This window comes from Hyaena hyaena, unplaced genomic scaffold, assembly GCF_003009895.1.
Source record: "Hyaena hyaena isolate Hyena2069 unplaced genomic scaffold, ASM300989v1 scaffold_988, whole genome shotgun sequence".
Taxonomy (NCBI): Eukaryota; Metazoa; Chordata; class Mammalia; order Carnivora; family Hyaenidae; genus Hyaena; species Hyaena hyaena.
Window position 1 is genome coordinate 654993 of NW_024081611.1, and position 19078 is coordinate 674070.

At 48.9% G+C, this 19078-nt stretch overlaps 1 protein-coding gene across 1 annotated transcript in view; it reads right to left on the bottom strand.

Moving 5' to 3' along the window:
* Nucleotides 1-1659: 1659 nt before the first annotated feature.
* The window catches only part of LOC120223291 (complement C3-like), a gene marked incomplete at its 5' end in the record, with an annotated part of 43400 nt that continues 25981 nt past the window's right edge, over nucleotides 1660-19078 (bottom strand). Inside the window, 20 exon segments of the mRNA XM_039221335.1 lie at nucleotides 1660-1802; nucleotides 1894-2029; nucleotides 2120-2203; nucleotides 2780-2863; nucleotides 2991-3080; nucleotides 3262-3367; nucleotides 5549-5638; nucleotides 5720-5807; nucleotides 7101-7152; nucleotides 7268-7358; nucleotides 7477-7536; nucleotides 7680-7838; nucleotides 9392-9564; nucleotides 11240-11396; nucleotides 14341-14439; nucleotides 15344-15503; nucleotides 15794-15869; nucleotides 16296-16499; nucleotides 17255-17341; nucleotides 17448-17514. Of these exon segments, the coding sequence (XP_039077266.1) occupies nucleotides 1661-1802; nucleotides 1894-2029; nucleotides 2120-2203; nucleotides 2780-2863; nucleotides 2991-3080; nucleotides 3262-3367; nucleotides 5549-5638; nucleotides 5720-5807; nucleotides 7101-7152; nucleotides 7268-7358; nucleotides 7477-7536; nucleotides 7680-7838; nucleotides 9392-9564; nucleotides 11240-11396; nucleotides 14341-14439; nucleotides 15344-15503; nucleotides 15794-15869; nucleotides 16296-16499; nucleotides 17255-17341; nucleotides 17448-17514 (2205 nt within the window).

Consider the following 19078-nt stretch of genomic DNA (forward strand, 5'->3'; position numbering starts at 1 on the left):
AAAGAGGGGCGCCTGGGTGGCTTAGTCGGTTAAGTGTCCGACTTTCGCTTAGGTCATGATCTCGTGGTTCGTGGGTTTGAGCCCCGCATCGGGCTCTGTGCTGACTGCCAGCTCAGAGCCTGGAGACTGTTTCAGTCTGTGACTCCCTGTCTCTCTGACCCTCCCCTGCTCACGCTGTCTCTCTCTCTCTCTCTCCTAGAAATAAATAAAACATTTAAAAAAAGGAAGGAAGGAAGGAAGGAAGGAAGGAAGGAAGGAAGGAAGGAAGGAAGGAAGGAAGGAAGAAAGAAAGAAAGAAAGAAAGAAAGAAAGAAAGAAAGAAAGAAAGAAAGAAAGAAAGAAAGAAAGAAAATGAATCCCTGGGCAGAAGAAAGGGGAAATAGGCATGAAGAAAACATGACAAGAAGGACATAAAAATGCAGGCAGGCGGGCATCCTGACAGATATCAGCTGGGACACCTAGAATGTGATGAGGATTTTTGAGTCTCTTGACAGAGGTGCCTGGCAGGCTGGAGGGTGCAGGGTGGCTGTGAATCTATTTCTCCATATTCATGGAATGGGGAGGTAGGGTTCACAGGACTCGGGGTTCTTAGGGAAAATGGACTGAGAAGTGGCGACTGCCAGGCTCAGGGCTTTTTCTATTATGATCTCATCTAGCCCAGGGATTGGGCCCTACATTCCATAGACCTAGAGGTATCAGTGGTGTTATTAATCAGAAGAGGGATCAGAGGTCCTGTCAGCAGCCAGTGAAATCGTTTGCCTGTGGGTGTTGCCCCCACGCAGCTCTGGTGATGCTGTGACCACAATGCCCCCTCAATCCCGCACTCTGCCCTTGATCGATGATTCAAGCCTGCCCCCCATCCCCCGCCGGCTCCCTCAGAACCCCAACAGAAACCTCACCATGCCTGACCCTTGTCACCCACTCCTGGGCACAGCCTATGTTGCATGCAGGGAAAGGAGCAAATGGAGTTATAAATGAGCTGAAGATGAAGGGCAAGTGGGGAGAAGATGAAAACGGGTGACGAAGGTGAGGAGGGGAGGGTCCATGTGAGAATGAAGGTGAGGAAGTGAGGACGCAGGTGAGGAGGTGGAGGGCCCAGGTGGGGATAAGGTGAGGAGGTGGAGGATCCAGGTAAGAATGGGGAGAAGGTGAGATGGGGAGGGGATGAAAGAGAGGAGGGGAGGATCCAGGTGGCTATGATGGTGTGGAGGGGAGGACTGTGGAGCCCTCACGAGTAGTGTAGCTGTTGGGGGCCAGGTAAAGCGTGTGAGGATGCTGGTATCAACACAGTGGATCAGAAGGATGTAGGTAAAAGTACTGGTGAGGACCCTGATGAAGAGACAGAGAACACACATGAGGATGCAGGTGGAAAGAAAGCAAGTAGGCAAGAAATCAAGGGAAGATACAGGCTCTCTTCAGACTATGTGCAGGTGCAGTGCAGGTGCAGGGGGACACGTGCCCCCTGGGCGAGGAAGCAAAGTTGCGGGTGGTCCACAGGAAGGAAGGAGTGGGCATCAGGTAGGTCTTCCTGCGGATGGAGCCGAGTTGCAGGGGAGGAGGCAGGGGATCACAGCTGCCTCTTTCCCTCTCTAAGACCTCTGGGCTTTGGGAGGCACGTGAACTCTAAGAGAAGCTTTATTGTGGGGGCTATGAGGAGGGGTCAGTTGGGACAGCCAAAGACAACCATGTTCTCAGTGAAGTTGGCCAGGTCTTGGCACTGCTTCTCATTCTCCTCATCTTGGCATTCGTCGGCCTCCGGCCACAGCTCCACCCAGGTGTCCTTCCCGATGATGTAGCTGACACTGGGGGGAGGGAAGCAGGTGAGGAGCATGGCAGGGGAAGCATGGGATGGGGTGACCCACCGTGGGGGGCATGCACAGGGCGGGCACTCACTTGGGTTTCTCTCCCCACAGGTCGGCAGAGAGGCCCCACATGAGGTAGTGTTTCCCTTCCTGCAGCCTCAGGGCTTCTCTGCACTTGATGTGGCTGATGAAAATACGATACTATCCAGCCTACACCTAATCAGAGCCTGGATGGGAGGGACAGGGATGCTGAATGGGGGAAGGGAGGGACCCAGCAAGAAGGAAGTGGAAGACAGAAGACGGACTGCAGAGCTGACCTGATTTGATGAACTGCTCAATGACCATTATGTAATCGTCAAAGTCTTCTGACAGCTCCTTCTTGAGAAGCCTGGTCTTGTACACTGATTGGGGGAGGAGGGGAAGCACGGCGGGGGGTCATAGGCAAGGGTGGCTGTGGGGCACCCTCACCTGCAAGCGCACCTGGCCATACGGTGTCTCCAAGCAGATACACGCAGGGTCACAGCCAGACGTGCCCCAGTCCCTGCCCCCAAGTAACACACCCACCACGCATGGTCCTACAACCACCATCTCACACAGCCACACACAGAGCCACGTGCACCTCACAGTCACCCACACGGGGAGTCCTAGGCATAACCTCCCATCCACTGTCACCCGCAACCACTGTCTCATCTCTCCATGGTTTGGCACAACTACAATGTCACACACACCACTGTGCATACGACCATGTCTACTCACACACTTGCACACACCCAGCCCACTCATTACCATGGATCCCCATGCAATCATGGCCCCTCACAACACATTTACACACGTGCGCTCACACACACACACACACACACACACATCATCCACAACTACAATCCAAAGTATAGCCACATGCACCCATGGGCACTTACAACCAGTCACTCACACAACCACGGCTACACACAGTGTTGCTCACACACGCGCCCTCTCACCGTAGTTGACTCCCGGCTCACAGGCCTTGTCCAGACGCTCATCCAGGGTGATCTTTCCATCCACCTGGTGCATGAAGCAGTTCTCTGTGCGGTGGATGAGTGGGGGACATGCTTTCATCACACGTCTTGTCCAGGACCCGCCACCCCTGGGCCCATCCCTCTGGCTGTGCACTGGGTTGGGGCCACCCCTTCCTGGAAATTTTCTGTCCACCCTCACCACAGCGGCACACATCTTTGTGACAGAGCTTGCTCAGTAAACCGTCTTCTTTCTCTGGGCTGTAGAACTTGACACAATTCTCATCTGTGGGCAGAGTGGCAGGAAGGTGTCAGAGGGCTGGGCCCCCCAGCCTAGAGAACCCGGGGGCTCAGATTTCCCAACTGCAGTCCCTCAGACCTGGAGAGGCCAGGTCCCCAACCCTGGGACCCTCAGAGCCCCGCTTCACAGAATCCCCGGACCCCCTGGCCCTAGGGGGGCTGCTCACCCAGGTTGTAGTAGGAGTACACCTTGACCGACCCGGGCTGGATAAGCTCCACACTGAAATACTGGTGCACTTTGAAGGTCAGACAGTCCTCTTGGTCATGTGAGATCTGGGGGAAGAAGGAGGCTGGTCAGTGGGGTACACGGAATGGAGCCCAGCATAGGGTACTAGAGGTTGGAGCAGTGTTGGAGAAACTGAGGCAGCAAGGTGGGATACGGGTAGGGAGCAGGAGTCTCTAGCAACAGATTTATGAGCACTTCAACACATCCATTTCCCGTTTCTCCAAGGCTCGCAGCTAGATTATACCTGTCAGCTTCCTTTCCTAGTTCAGTGTGGCCGTGTGATGGAGTTCTGGCCATCGGACTGCTATCTCTGCCCATAAAAACATCCATGGTAAATGCTACCACAATGTATACATAAAAGGTCTTGAGCATTTATATCATAAAAGTTCTCGTCACAGGGTAATACAGATCAAAACCACACTGAGATACCACCTCACACCAGTCAGAGTGGCTACAATTAACAACTCAGGAACAACAGATGCTGGTGAGGATGTAGAGAAATGGGAACCTTCTTGCACTGTTGCTGAGAATGCAAACTGGTGCAGCTGCTCTGGAGAATAATGTGGAGGTTCCTCAAAAATTAAAAATAGATCTACCCTATGACCCTACAATAACACTACTAGGAATTTACCCAAGGGATACAGGAGTGCTGACGCATAGAGGCACATGTACCCCAATGTTCATAGCAGCACTTTCAACAATAGACAAATTATGGAAATAGCCTAAATATCCATAACTGATGAATGGATAAAGAAGATGTGTTTTATCTATATACTGGAATACTACTTGGCAATGAGAAAGAATGAAATCTGGCGATTTGCAACAACATGGATGGAACTGGAGGGTATTATGCTAAGTGAAATAAGTCAGTCAGAGCAGGACAGATATCATACGTTTTCACTCATATGTGGAACTTGAGAAACTTAACAGACCTTAGGGGAAGGAAAGGTGAAAAAATAGTTACAAACAGAGAGGGAGGGAGGCAAACCATAAGATACTCTTACATACAGAGAACTGAGGGTTGATGAAGAGGTACGGGGGAGAGGGGGAAATCGGTGATGGCCATTGAAGAGGGCACTTGATGGAATGAACACTAGGTGTTGTCTTTAAATGATGAATCTCGGGAAAATACCCTCAAAACTAAGAGTATACTGTATACACCATATCTTAGCCAACTTGACAATAGTCAAATTTATACTAAAAAAAGATGCTCATCGTATACAACACACAATGACGTTAAAACTATGTGAGGTAATACATGTATTAAGTACCCTTATTGTGGTTTTCATTTCCCAATATGCACATACATCAAATCATTACATCATACACCTTAAACTTACAATAATGTTATATGTAAATGACATCTCATTTAAGCTGAAAAAATAAAGACCGAGATAGAAGCAAAAATATATATGCATATATATGTATACCTGATAGACAGGTGTATTTGGAAACTGTGTTTTACAGCTCTGCGATTTCCCTGTAAGGTTGAAACCCCAGCTCATGCACAATCCTCTTTTCTTCTAGAAAGGAGGAGGTCCAACAGAGGACTCTAAGATCCTAGGCATTGAGGAGCCCCAAGAAAGAACGTGCATGGATCCCTGAGCGACTGTGTGGAGCAGAAAACCCTTTCCATAGCCTCCAAACTGGACTTTACCTGAGTGGGAAAAAGAACACTCTTGTGTTGGGACCCTCATATTCTCAGGAGGTTTATTACAGCAGCCAGTGTTACTTCTGCTGACTAATATGGGGTGAGGGGCCTTTGGGCATATTGGGAGTTAGCAGGGGGCATATGAGGATAGGAAAATGGGCAGGTGTAAGTAGGGGAGAGGAGGAAGCTCAAGTCTATGTTAGAGAGGAAGACAGGGAGAGAAGTTCAGATGGAGAGCAAATATGAAAAGAGAGAAATGCCAGGGGGTGTGGAGCAAGGAGAATGCTTTTAAGCTCTGAGCGCTTTAGTTTTTAAATCCAAATGGCTCTTTTCAATGGTTGTTTAGGACTCTGATGAGAAGAAGGTGGAGGAAGAAAGTGTTAAATGAGGTTGGAATGAGAATGGTCAGAAGGTGAGCTGCTTAGAAAACATGAGATGACTTTCATTGACCACCTTATTTTATATGTCCCTTCCTCCACCACCCAGACACACCAGACCCCACATCCCCTAGCCAGGGCCTGGTGTGACTAGAGGGAGGCCAGCCTAGTGGAGATCAGGTCCCAAAAGGAAGCCTTACCTTGTCCAGGTAGATGATGAGGGTGTTCTTATTGGAAAAGGCCTTGTTCAGGTCACACATAGAGATGTATCTGCCAACGCCATTGCTCAACTAGTGAAGGTAAGGACTTGTGAAAATCCTTCTAAGGCCTCTGCCCACAGATGCCAGCCCCCAAGCCCAAACCCTTCATACCAGGTCAAGGTCACCAATGTCAGGAGAAAAGCTAGTCATCATGGATATATCCAGGATCGACATGGTAGCATCCTTGTCTCCCAGGTACCTGAATAGGGAAGGGAGAGGACAGTTGGAGCCAAGGGTAGGTTCAGACCTGGGGATCAGTGTCTGGACAAGGGGGTCTGAACAGAGACTGGGGTTCCTGACTCCCACATAGCAAGAAGGATATTAAATTGTAGGAAACATTCCCTAAAGGGAATAAAGGAAATGCAGTGTCATGGTCAAGGTGACTAATAGCTCAGGCTCTGAAGCCCATTTCCATGGGTTCAAATCCCAGCTCCATATGGCATTTGATGAGTCACTTGACCTCTCTATGCCTTAGCTCTTTTAGAAAATAAAAACAAGAGCATGTTACCATATGGTCTAGCTCAATAACGCCAGGTCCCCAGCACCAGGTTATAGGCATTGTAGTTGCATAAAGTACAAATACAAATCCTGTCTCTAGTTCTAGATTCACTAACAGTTGTACAAATCACGGACACACATCACAGTCAGTGACCAATCATGCCATGTCTTTCAAAGCCTGTGTGTGACGGGTCACTGAGCGGCCTATGAAGTTCATGCACAGACAGCAAGGCCTGTGGTAGTGGCACTTCCTTATACCCAGGGATAAACCACATGACATTTTACAAAATTGGCCAATTGGTAGAGGGAACTGGCCAGCCAAGATGAAGCACAGCAGTGAAATGAAGACGCTGGAGGTAAAATTTGAATAGCACATAAACGGAGTTAGAGAAGAAACAGCAGACTGTGTGAATGTCACCCTTGCTGCCACTGGAGAGACTGGCTGCCTTGTGACATTGACGGCTCAAAAGATTAGATGTCAGAAGCTGGTGTAAGTTAGATGGGAGCATGACAATTCACTGGCGCAGGAAAAGTGCTTGCTTTATCCTTATCCCAAGTGATACAAACAGAAGGAAGAAGCACAGTACTTTGGTAAGTGTTTTACAAAGGAGAAAAAAAATTACTCGTATCTCCGTGTTCTAATGTTTTAATTGACAGCATAATAAGCAAGTTCTCATGTTCCTGTAATTTTCATTTCTCTGTACCTTTCTAACTGGCAGGATGAGAGTTTTTGAGGTTGTGATAAATGCTCTAAAGGTCATGGAACAATTGTAACTCTCCCATTGATTTGTTAGGATTGCTTGTATCGTTTCAGCTTATGTGGCCGACGCTAATCTCCGGTGCCATGCAGGCTGGGGACTGCCTGGGGTATCCACCTCCCGGCAGGTACTTCAGACAACACCAGATGCAAATGCGCTCTTAGAAAGGATTAGGTCTTGGAAAGGAGAAGTCTTGCTATCGACAGAGGAATGACCCCCAGTGATCCCTCACTTACCTGGTACAGATGTCAAGGATCATGGTGTCCAGGGCTCCCTGAGGCCTCTTGACTAGAAACACAGAGACAGAAAATGGGAGGGGGTGTCCCTGGGTCCCAATGCAGGAAGGGGGCAGACGAGAATGAGGGTGGGGGAAGGGTCACATGTAGAGTCTTTACTCTTTTACCGTCTTCAGGAGCTCGTCGTATATCCACCCTGAGGTCAAACTTCTTGCAAGTGTGTTTGGTTTTGAGCTTGGCATGGTACGTTGTCACCACCTGGTGAGACAGCAGGGCGATGACGTGTCAGCCCACTTGAGTTGAGAAGAAGATGGTCCCTCTGGGCCAGAGATGCAAGAGAAGGTGGGCCAAGCCGGTGTGTGTTCCTGTTCCTTACCGACAAGGTGCCTTGTCCTTTTCCCTTAGCTGTTACTACAAAGTCCTCATTTTTCTCGGTCTGCAGGGAGGAAGGAGAGAGGAGAGAGGTGTTGGGAACCAAGCATTCCCCTGGCTGCAACAGTCATCTGCCACATCTCTTGCCTCTGGGAAACCCTGGCTGGTGTGGAGTGGGACAGCAAGGGTTTAGCTGGGCAGTTGTACCTTTGCTGACCGCTGGAGGCTTGCAGATTCCCAGAGGATTCTGTACCTGATGACAGATCTGTGGCTGGGCAATTCAATTGATACTTCCAGGCTCAGGTCCTCATGGTCAGGGACATCCTTCTGGTATTGGGCCAAGGCTTGGAACACCATGAAGGTGGCCTAGAACCCATGAGAAAGAATTAGGGTGAGCCATGAGACTGAGAAAGTGGTTAGAACTCACTGGGGAAGGAAGAGACTCAGATTAGAGGGAGTGGGTACTGAGACAATAGTGTAGGACCCCCCACCCCAGAGAGTGAGGATAAGATTAGGCATTGTTAGACACTGAGAGCATGGTCTCGTTTCTCCAAGGGACAATGGCTTAGACAAGAGCTTGGGCACACTGAGAACAAGTCTAGAATCCACCAGAAATTTCAGATATAATACTGAAACTCTAGCAAAACTGAGAGTGTGTCCAGCCCCCTTCAAAGTAGATTCTAAGACAGGGGCTTGGAGTCACTGAGAATATGTATAGAACTCATTTTTGGGAAAAAAAATGAAAATTAAATGAAGTTGGAGCCTGGGAAACTGAACATATGAGCTAGAATTCAAAAGGGATACTGAAAATGTGACTGACAGCTCTCCAGAAAGTAGGAGACCAAACTCGAGCCTAAAGTCCATGTCTCCAAATTCACCTTCCAGGGACAGAGAGGCTTGGATGATGTCCTAGAATATCCAAGAACATGGTCCATAATCCAGAGTGAGAGGAATTAACACTGGGAATCTGGTGTAACTGAAAAAATGGTCTAGAGCCCACAGGAAGATTTGTGCTAACACTGGGAGCCAGGTACACCTGAGAACCTTGTCTAGAAGCCACAGGAATATATGGGTTAACTCTAGGAGCTTGGTGGAACTGAAAACATGGTCTAGAAGACATGGAAGATATGAGCTAATAGTGGGAGCCTTGTGGAACTGAGAACCGGGTCTAGAACCTACAGGAAGATATGGGCTAACGCTGGGAGCCTGGTGGACTGAAAACATGGTCTGCAACTGACAGGAAGACATGAGCTACACTGGGAGCATGCTGGATCTGGCAACATGATCTTGAAAAAATGGGAAGATATGGGCTAATACTGGGCACCAGCTGGGACTGAGAATATGGTCTGGAACCCATGAGCTGGCACTGGAAGCCTGGTGGACAACAGAAGCTGGTCTAGAATGCACGGGAAGATGTGAGCTAACACTGGGAGCCAGATGCAACTGCGAACATGGTCTAAAACCCGCAGGAAGATAGGCACTAACACTGAGAGCCTGGTAGGACTCAGAAACTAGTCTAAAACCCGCAGAAAGATATGAGCTAACACTCTGAGTCTTGTCAAATGAGGACATAGTCTAGAACCCATAGGAAGTTAGGAGGTAACACTGAGAGTCTTGTGGAACTGAAAACATCATCTAGAACACACAGGAAAATATGAGCTAACATTGGGAGCCTGGTGGAACTGAGAACATGGTCTAGATACGAGGAACCTAAGAACACAGCTTGGGCATTCAGAGTGTAGTCTAGAATCTGCCAGCGGGATCACAACTAAAAATGCCTGATCTCTCAAATGCATTCCAGCCACTATGGCTGTGGGACAGAAGGACTGCCCCTCTTGGTCTTAAGGTCTTCTCTGGAGGCCAGTGGGAGGCCAGAGGAGGCAGGAATGCAGGTGCCTAGGGGATGTATGGTCACTTGCCTGGGTGGAGCCATATCTCTGGAGAACACTTCCATATTCCATCTGCTCTTTGAGCCATTTGGTGACAGGATGTACAGAGTCAAAGTCTTTGAGCAACAGTAGGGCCAAGAGGGCATAGGATGTGGCCTCCACATTGTAGAGCTGCTTGCCAGGCTTCTCCCACCTTGTTCTTTCTGTAGAGAGAACCCCCATCCCCCATACTCACTGCACTGTCCAGCGAGGAGATGCCTCAGAGAAAACTCAGAAAAAGACTCAGGATAGAGTTCTTGGTGTTCAGGTGTCCTGAGTGACATCCAAGGCCCTCACTCTGCCGGCTCCTGACTCACTCTCTTCTTTCAGTAACAGTCACTCCTCCATTTCAATTCTCATTTCCCACTGATCTACAGGAGATTCCCTAAAGTTTCCATGCTCATTCTTACTTCCTGGGCCTTTTCGTATTCTGTACCCTCTACTTGGAGCACCTTTTCTCATCTATTCCTGGTTAATCCCATCCTGCACAATTCAGCTTCAATGGCACCCCAAGAGTGGGCGAGGCCCTCCCTCTATCACTCAAAACATCCTGTGCTGTCCTGTGCCAGCACTATGATGCTCTATAGTAACCTATTAACTCATTTCTTTCCTCAACTAGAGCGTGAGCCATGATGGCAGGGACTCTGCTATGGTCACTGTGATGTCCCCAGTGCCCAAGAAGGCACTTGTAGCAGAGCTAGATTGTCACTAAAAAGCATTTCCTCCTCTGGGGAACCTGGATGGTTCAGTAGGTTGAGTGTACAACTTTGACTCAGGTCATGATCTCAAGGTTCATGAGATTGAGCCCCACGTCAGGCTGTCTGCTGTCAGCACAGAGCCAGCTTTGGATCCTCTGTCTTCCACTCTCTCTGCCCCTCCCATGCTTGTGCTCTCTCCTTCAAAAATAAATAAACATTTAAAAAAATGTTCGTTCATTGCCTAGGCACAGAGTTGGACTACATCTCCCAGATGTCTTTGCAGGCAGGTATGTCTACATGACTGAGCTCTGGATGATGGAATGGACACTGGCAATGTTAGGGGGCCCTTCCATGTCTGGTCTACCTCCCTTGCACAATCCACCTGACTGTTTCCCCTTCTGCTTAGATGCAGTGGATCCCAAGGACCCCGGGGTGGCAGAGCCATGAAAAGATAGAGGCCGGGATCCCTGCATCAGTGTCTGGAGGAGAGCTGGCCACCAATAACACACTTCCATTGTGCAAAACCACCTCAGCCTATGTGTTACCTGACATATGTTATACCAGGGAGTGGTGCAAACCTGATGCAGTATATTCACCTGAGCCAATGAATAAGTGCTCACTATGTGCTAGGCACTGTGTTAAATTCCCTATGGCATTATCTTATCTAATCCTAATTACCCTTGAGATAACAATGACAACATCAGTGATAGAGCTCTCACTCTATGCTAGACCTTCTACCTACATTACTCCTTCAATCTTCTCAACCACCTATGATGTAAATATCATCTTCAGATGAGGTCCAGGGAAGGTCAGTGATACAAAGGCACACAGTGAGAATGTGGCAGAGGGGGATTTGAAAATGGGTCTGTCTGACATCAGAGCCCACGTCCTTGCCGCTTGTCTCACAGCAAGTGCTCAACACACTGTTGCTGAATGAATAATGCTACCTTCTTGTGTAGCTTACAGTGAGGACTGGTCACAACTCAAAGCCATTCACCCAGCACGGCTTGGCACCGTGCACTCCAGCTCATCTTGAAGCTTTCCATCCCAGTGCAGCTTATAGCCACACATTCCAGCTCAAGATAACCAACTCCAAACGCTGGCCATGCATTCCTCTTTACCTCGCCAGGCTGTCCCTCACCTTTGGCTGTGCTCAGAAATTTTCTGAGGAGATCTTTCTCCAGCCTGCCTAACTGGGCCAGGGCATAGCCTGCAATGGCCACAGAATATGGTCGCCGCAGGTTCCTGTAGTGGGCTTCAAGATACTCTCCTCCCCTATTGATGCTGTGCTCCAGGCTCTGTAAGAAAGAGGATTGGGTTCTCTGGTAAGGTGGATATTGCTACCACAGAGAGCTGGTAACATTCACACAAATGCCAATTCCTGAGAACAAGGATGGTTTCCGTCCTTGGAACATAATTATTTAGGATCTGCCTTTTTTTTTTTTTTTTTTTTCCAGACATTTTAGTCTCCATGAACTGCCTTGTTGCTGAGTACCTCTGATGTGCCTGGGACAGTTTATATAGCCAGTGGTATACTGGTAACAGTTAAAACACCAGCCCTCCAAAGTTGGGGGCCTGTTTTATCGCCTGCCAATTACTGTGGCGTAAATGCTCCCATTGTGGCCAATTTCAAACTATCAGCACAATGGCCCTGAACATGGAGTGGAGACTAGATGTTGCAGATAGGCACTTATGAGCTAGTATGAAACAGCTTCAGGACCCCACTGGGAATACCATTTATCTAATAATCAGCTTCATAGCTAACACTTACTAAATGGCACAGACCATCAGTGAACTTAAGGATCCTGTGGTGTAGGCATTATTTTCATCATCATCATCTCTACTGCACAAATGAGAATATTGAGGCCCAGAGGGATGAGAGGTGGAGGAAGACATGATTTGTAGTGTTTGAGAACTTTCTTGATTAAATATTACCATGGTCAATTTCAAACTATGTGTAGTTAGTGAATGCAGAGTTGGGAGGAGGTGGACAGCTTCACAGAATTAGATAGCATATAGGTACATAAGTATCCTTGAGATGGATAGATTTGTCATAGATAATGAGGGAAAGTAATAAAACAATTAGGAATTGATGTGTTTTGAGTGTTTATTACCTTTGCATTTAATACTTAAGGCTTAGTCTAAAGTCAGTTTTCATAATTTAATTGAAAAGAATGATTGTGTTTAACAACTAGCTTGTGAAAGTCCAGGAAATTTAACAGTTGGCTTTCACAGACTGATATCAGCACACTTTTTAAAAAAAAAATGTTTATTTATATTTGAGAGAGAGAGAGAGCAGCAGCAGCAGCAGCAGAAAGACAGAGACAGAATCTGAAGCAGACTCCAGTCTCCAAGCTGCGAGCTGTCAGCACAGAGCCCAATACAGCACAGTTTCTGGGCTGGAACTCCAGAACAGTGGTATGACCTGAGCCGAATTCAGAGGCTCAACTGACTGAGCCACCCTGGCATCCCAATTCTAGCACACTTTTGATCTGCACCCCAGCAATCTGGTTCTATAGCCTATGCTGTACTCAGTGATAGCATTGTGATAGGGCACCCTCCCTAAAGAATTAAAAGAAAAAAAAAACCCTCAAGGCAAAATGGCTATGAGAGTACTTGACATCTCTCAGGACCTTGTAACAGGAGACCACTTACTCAGACTGCATGTTAGTATGTTACCATATATGGGAGATAAAGAAGTAAAAAATATGTAAAACACTATGCCACCTGGAGTTAGGGGCTCAGTTATGAGGGGATAAACCCAACTGAGCCATGCTAGCATGAATAAAGTTGCTTCCTGGAAAGAAAAGGATTTATGTCATGACTCTCTCTGCAAGAATCCTGTTACAGTGTTGCCATTTTCTTAATATGTTGTTGTCTTGTAGCAGAAGTTAATCCTCCTCACCGCCCCCCACGCCCCCATGCCTAGCTGACTGTCCCCCATCTACTCTTGACTTTTGCAGAAACCTCTCTTTCATTCATCCTGCCGCAGTGGAAGCAGCCGTATTTGCCCAGTAAGACCTACGTCTTGGCCTCAGCTGATTGGCCCAAGTATGATCACCTGACCCTGGGCGGGCCAATCAGAAGCCCCCCTGGGAATCTGAAAGCTTTAGCTTTGGTCTGGGTATTTCCCCAAGGAAGGCAGCCAAGTTCTGCCAGACAGACTGGGTGGCAGGGAGAGGAATTATTGGGCCCAGAATGGACTGTGTCCTCTAAGTCTCAAAAGGTAACAGCCCCATCACCTCCATCTCTTTATGGGAGTCTAAGGAAGGGAAAAGCAGATGGCTGAAGGTAAGATCCTAGAGTCCCCAAAGTCACAAGCTAAAGGTCAAACAAACTATTCTCAAACCACAGGAAGAAGCAGAGGGAGCAAGTACAGTGACTTTCAGGAGCCCGTCTTTCTAAGCTTCTCTACCTCAGAATCAAAACCAGAGGAAAAAGAGACAGCCATGAGACAATATTTGTAATCATTTCCTTTTTGGTGTCATGGGCCCCTTGGAAATATTCCTAAGATCTCCCAAACTAAGAAGATAGTCTTGATGTGTTCTTAGGTCTGGGTTGTGTCTTTTGTTCAGGGAAGCAGCAAGGTACAATGCACTGATCATGTAGCAGTGATGGGGAAAGCAGGGTGAGATGCTTTAGCTGAAATTGGCTGAAAGTCTCTGCACATGGCAAAGTAGGCAGAAAGGACCCATTCTTTGATCTCCTTGTGTCTCAGTTTTCTCTTGTGTAACTTGGGGATAATAAGAGTCCCTACCTCTTGGGTTCTTACAAGGATTATAGGACTCAACATGTGCAGCTCTTAGTAGAGCATCTTAGTTGGGGCGCCTGGGTGGCTCAGTCAGTTGATTGTCTGACTTCGGTTCAGGTCATGATCTCACGGTTCGTGGGTTCGGGCCCCACGTTGGGCTCTGTGCTGACAGCTCAGATTCGCTTCGGATTCAGATTCTGCTTCGGATTCTGTGTCTCCTTCTCTCTCTTACCCTCCCCTGCTCATGCTGTCTCTTTCTCTCTCTCTCTCTCAGAAGTAAATAAAAAATTAAAAAAAAAAAAAAGAAGAGCATCTTAGCCAATTGTGCAAAAACTGCTGGGAATTACTATCGTATTCTGGGTCTTGTGGCCGCTGTTGTGGCTGTTATTGCACTCGGAAGACTGGGAATCACCTGAATGTAACACCTCACCCTCCAAGGTGGGTGTGCCCCAGGTAGGTGAGGGGAGAAGGAGAGGATGGTGGACACTTACTTTGACCTGATTTTGGCAAATATCTTCAGCCTCTTGCAGCACAATGAGAACAAAAGCTGTGAGGGACACATCCTTCTCCACATTCTCCCGGAAGCCACCCTAGAACAGGAAGCAGGAAACGAGGATAGTATCACCAGTGTGTCCCCCATTGCTGACGAATCCTCCTGTAGGTCAGCAGGTCAAGGAAAGGGCGAGTCTCTCCTCAGTGTCTCCCAGGGTGGGCCCCACTCTTCAGTATTCGTTCATTCAACAATTGTTTCTGGTGCTGTGGATAAGATGGTGGGTGAGAACCAGACACCAGCCCCACCCCCACAGTGCTCCGCATCTAGGGAGCCAGACATGAACCAGTTGGCTCACCAGTAGAAACATCATTACAAATTGTTGAGTGCTGTGCAGGAGGAGTAGTGGATGTGGCCGTGAGCATGGACAGTGGGAGTGTGACTCAGTTGGGGAGATCTGGAAAGATTCCCTAGGGGATGATAGGGGGTGTCATGCCAGGCAGTAAGAATACCATGTGCAAAAGCCATGTGGTGAGATAGAGCATGGCTCCTTGCAGTACAGATGGTGTATGGGTGGGGTGGGGGACGATGTGAGACTGGAAGCTTGAAAGTCAGGCTAAGGCAGGGATTCTCCACCTTATGCATGCATCAGCATCACATGGTGGGGAGAGAGGAGCTAGTAGCTACTGTGATTCCTAGGCGCCATCTCTGAAGTTTCTAATTCCTTGCCTCAAGAGTCCGGCTTGAGAACATGCATTTCTAACAAGTTTGAAGGTGATACTGATGCTGCTGGCCTGGGGACCACATTTGTAGAACCACAACTGTGAGGGGTACTATATTTTCAGACCAAAGGGGTAGGGACTTTAGTCTGCACTAGCCTCTGAAGGTCTCTGGTCTCTGCAATGGGAAAGTGACACTCACAGGGTAAGGGGGAGCCTTTCTCCTGCCTATCTTGTGACTCCAGGCACCCTTTCCCCAGCCTGCCCTAAACCCGTGCTTCTTACAGTCATTTCTTGGTCTATTACGGGCCCATCTTCCTGGAAGGCCCCGTCAGGCTTCTGCCTCTGCAGGATCAGCCATTTGACAGCCCCGCAGATGACATCGGACTGAATGGCAATGAGGTTGGAGGCCAGAGAAAAGACCTTGACCACGTAGGCTGTCAGCCTGTGGGCGGGCACAAAGCGTGAGCCTATCGCCTCCGGGATCCAGAGACGGGCATTCCAGTCAACCAATGAGCACGGGAGGGGCGGGGCCTAGAAGGTTCACCCAGCTCCCCCACCCCAGTCAGGTCCCAGCCTCGCCACAGGGGGCGCTTAATGTCTGCTGGCCACTTGGCAGCTCAGGGTGGGCGCCTTGTCTCTGCAGGCCGAGGGTCCAGAGCACAGGGCTGTTTGGGTGAGACCCTCTGGGACCGCCCCAGGCCGCTCTGTTTGTGGGGTGCCAGAACCGCTCACCAGGTGCTGGGCTTCCGGCTCAGGAAGGCAGCATAGGCTGAGTTATCCTGTCGGTAGGCCAGCTGCTGGGAGTACCCTGCGGGGAAGAGAGGAGCGGGGCTGAGCCGAGGGGTGGGCCAGCCGGGGGAGGGGCTCAGGGGGCAAGGACGCTCTGGGGGCGAGACAGGGGTCCAGAGAGGAAAGGGGGGACTCGGGGCGGCCCAGGGAAATCTGGTGGGGGAGGGGAGGGACTTCGAGAAGGGGAAGGAGTTCTCAGAGGCGAGGGGTTCAGAGAGGGGAAGGTTCTCACGGGGGTTCAGGGCCACAGTGACAGATGGAGTCCTGGAGGCCTCAGAGGGGCCAGGGTCTCAGGGAGGGCAAAGTAGAGGGAGGTCTTTGAGAAGAGGGGTCCAGAAAGGGGAGGGGCTTAGGGGAAGGGCGTGGCCTGGATGGGGCCTGGGCTCAGGGAGGACCCTGCTCTGGGAGGTGGCGGGAGCACGGCGGCTCTCCCACGTGGGCGCACCCTTTTCGATGAGCTGTAAGGCTTCCTTTCGTCTCCTGGGGCCCAACTTCTCCCACTGCCCGGTTTGGTCCAGGTAATGCACGGCGATGACGGTGGGCGTCATGCTTTTCATATTCTGCTCCCCACAGCCCGACGGGATCACGATGAGTTCCTTCAGTTGTTCTGGGTCAATGGCGTCCTCTGTCAACTGAGCCACCGGGGTCCCTGCCACCAGGAGGGAAGACCGCACTCAAGCAACTGACCCACCGTGGGGTGGGGTGAGGAGGGTCACGGCTGTCCCCAGCGACCCCGCGCTCCAAGCAACCAGTGCCAAAGAGGGGCAGTTGGGGGCTGAGGGGATGTGATGGAAGGGGAGCATCACGTTGAGTGTAAGGGGGGGGCAGGGCAGTGTGTCTACCTTTGTAAGAAAGGGGGTCTTATGCTTCACAGAACTCTGGTCCCTGAGCCTCCTGTTACACTAGTGGCGAATTAATTCCAGAAACAATCCTCACGAATACGTAGATCATACTTCAGGCTATTGCCAGGCGCTGTTCTAGAGAACAGCATACAGTATCTCATGTAATCCTCTCAACGCCCCTTTGATATAGGTACTATTATTCTCCCATCACAGATGAGGAAACCAAGGGTCCCTCCCCAGAATCTTACAGCTTCCAGGTCACAAGATGCCTTTCCAGGAACTTCTTTTCCCTTCTTGCTCCAGTCTTCCAACCCAGGCAATGAGTTCCCGAATTTCCTGCTCTTGAACTATACTGTTTCTCACTTAAACTTCTCTCTCAGCAAAAGCTGTTTGCTGAACTAATTAGTGCCTGGAGCCTTCGATAAAACAGATCAAGGAGGGGGCTGGCTGCCCTAGTTGTAGTGGAGGCAGGGGAGGTACAGTAGTAAATATGCCTAGAATTGGGAGGAACTAGTCCCCTTCTCCAGGGCGGTGCCTTCCTGGGTGAGGGGCGGGGGCTCACCTTGCAGGAGGATCCTGGTCTCTGAATCTGTGTCTGGGACTTGGTCACTGAGGTCGGCGGCGTGGATCTCCTCTCGCTGTACTCCGTCTGCCAGTGGAATGCGAGAGACCCATGACACCACCCTTCCCCACAAGGCCCCTCTCACCTCCACCCCCACACCTGGATCTCAACCCTCCTGCTGTGGCTGACTCACTTTGGCCCCTGTTTTCTGGATCCAGTGTGTGAACGGCCACTGTTCTGTTGACTCTGATTCCTTCCGGCTGAACAGTGTTGGGATGGGATGGGGGAGAGGGAGGTCAGGTGAGTAAAAGAATAGACACAGCTGGTCAGCAGGGCATGGGCACAATGGCATCGCCCATCCTAGCTCTGTGAAGTGAGTCAGTTTGCCCCCCACTGTCTCTAAAATAAAAGAATGTGCAGAAAGTACTGTGTATAATACTTGGCACATAGTAAGTGCTTAGTTAAACTAGGGGCTATCTCAGCATCACAGTCCCCAGTGAAGCTCTCCTTCCATGGTGGTTTATCCCTTTCCATCATCCATTATCCTTTAGTGTGATAAAAAAGCAAACATTTTCCTTTGGAGACCAAGTCTCCTCCATGGCATGCTGGTAAATATTTGACATCAGCTCTCCAGGAAGAAAAGAACCTGATTTGAATCACTGGCATTTCCCGTCCTGTGAATATCCCTGCTATGGCAGATTTCAAGCTTTCAGCAAGAGAGAGTGCAGAATTGGGAAGCTGTGGACACAAAGGCTCTGGGGTGCGCCATGCCGTCTCCAGCGCCCTACTCGGGTTTCTTCCCATTGGTGCCACACTGAGCCATATTGGGACCCCTGATAAAAGGGATAATTAAGGTTCTGCTCCTCGGGGTGCCTGTCTGTCTCGGTGGAAGAGCATGTGACACTTCATCTTGGAGTTTGAGTCCCACATTTGCTGTGGTGATTTTTTAAAATCTTGTGTCATCCGAGTGGCTCAGCTGGTTAAGCAACTGACTTTGGCTCAGGGTATGACCTCATGGTTCATGAGTTTGGGCCTCGTGTTGGGCTCTGTGGTGACAGCTCAGTGCTCAGAGGCTTGAGCCTGCTTCAGATTCTTTGTTTCCTATTCTTATTCCCTTCCCTGCTCGTGCTCTGTCACACGATAAATGTATGTCTCAAATATATACAAATATTTTTAAAAATTGAAAAAATCTTTAAAAATACTCAGGTTTGGTTCCATTAAAGTCAGGAAAGAAATGTTATAATAAGTTTTGGTTTGAGTATAAATAAGACATTTCACTGTAAAATAACACTCTCAGTTTTAAAGCATTTGCTTTTCAATGTTTCAATATTTTTTTCATCTACCTTAACTTTTGGGGGAAAATTAACCACTAAACAATGTTGACCATTAAAAAAAGAGATGTAGATGGGGGCCTCCATTTTTTCTTTAGCTTCAGGCTCCAATTGTGGTTCAACGTGCCACCATCTCCATTTAAAATTTTGATCTTTTGTTCATCATAGTTTTTGGCATTAATTTTGATTCTTTACAATATTGCATTAACATATTGTTGCTCATATGGTCTCATATTTTGCTTGAAAATATTAATAAAAGGTGATACAAGGCTTTTATTTTTTGTTTAATTTTTTTTTAATGTTTATGTCTTTGAGAGAGAGAGAGAGAGAGTGAGACAGACAGAGTAAGCTGGGGCAGGGGAGGGGCAGAGAGAGGGAGAGATGCTGAACTCAGCAAGTTCCAGGCTCTGTGCTGTCAGCACAGAGCCCAATGCGGGGTTCAAACTCACGAACTGTAAAATCATGACCTGAGCTGAAGTCAAACACTTAACAC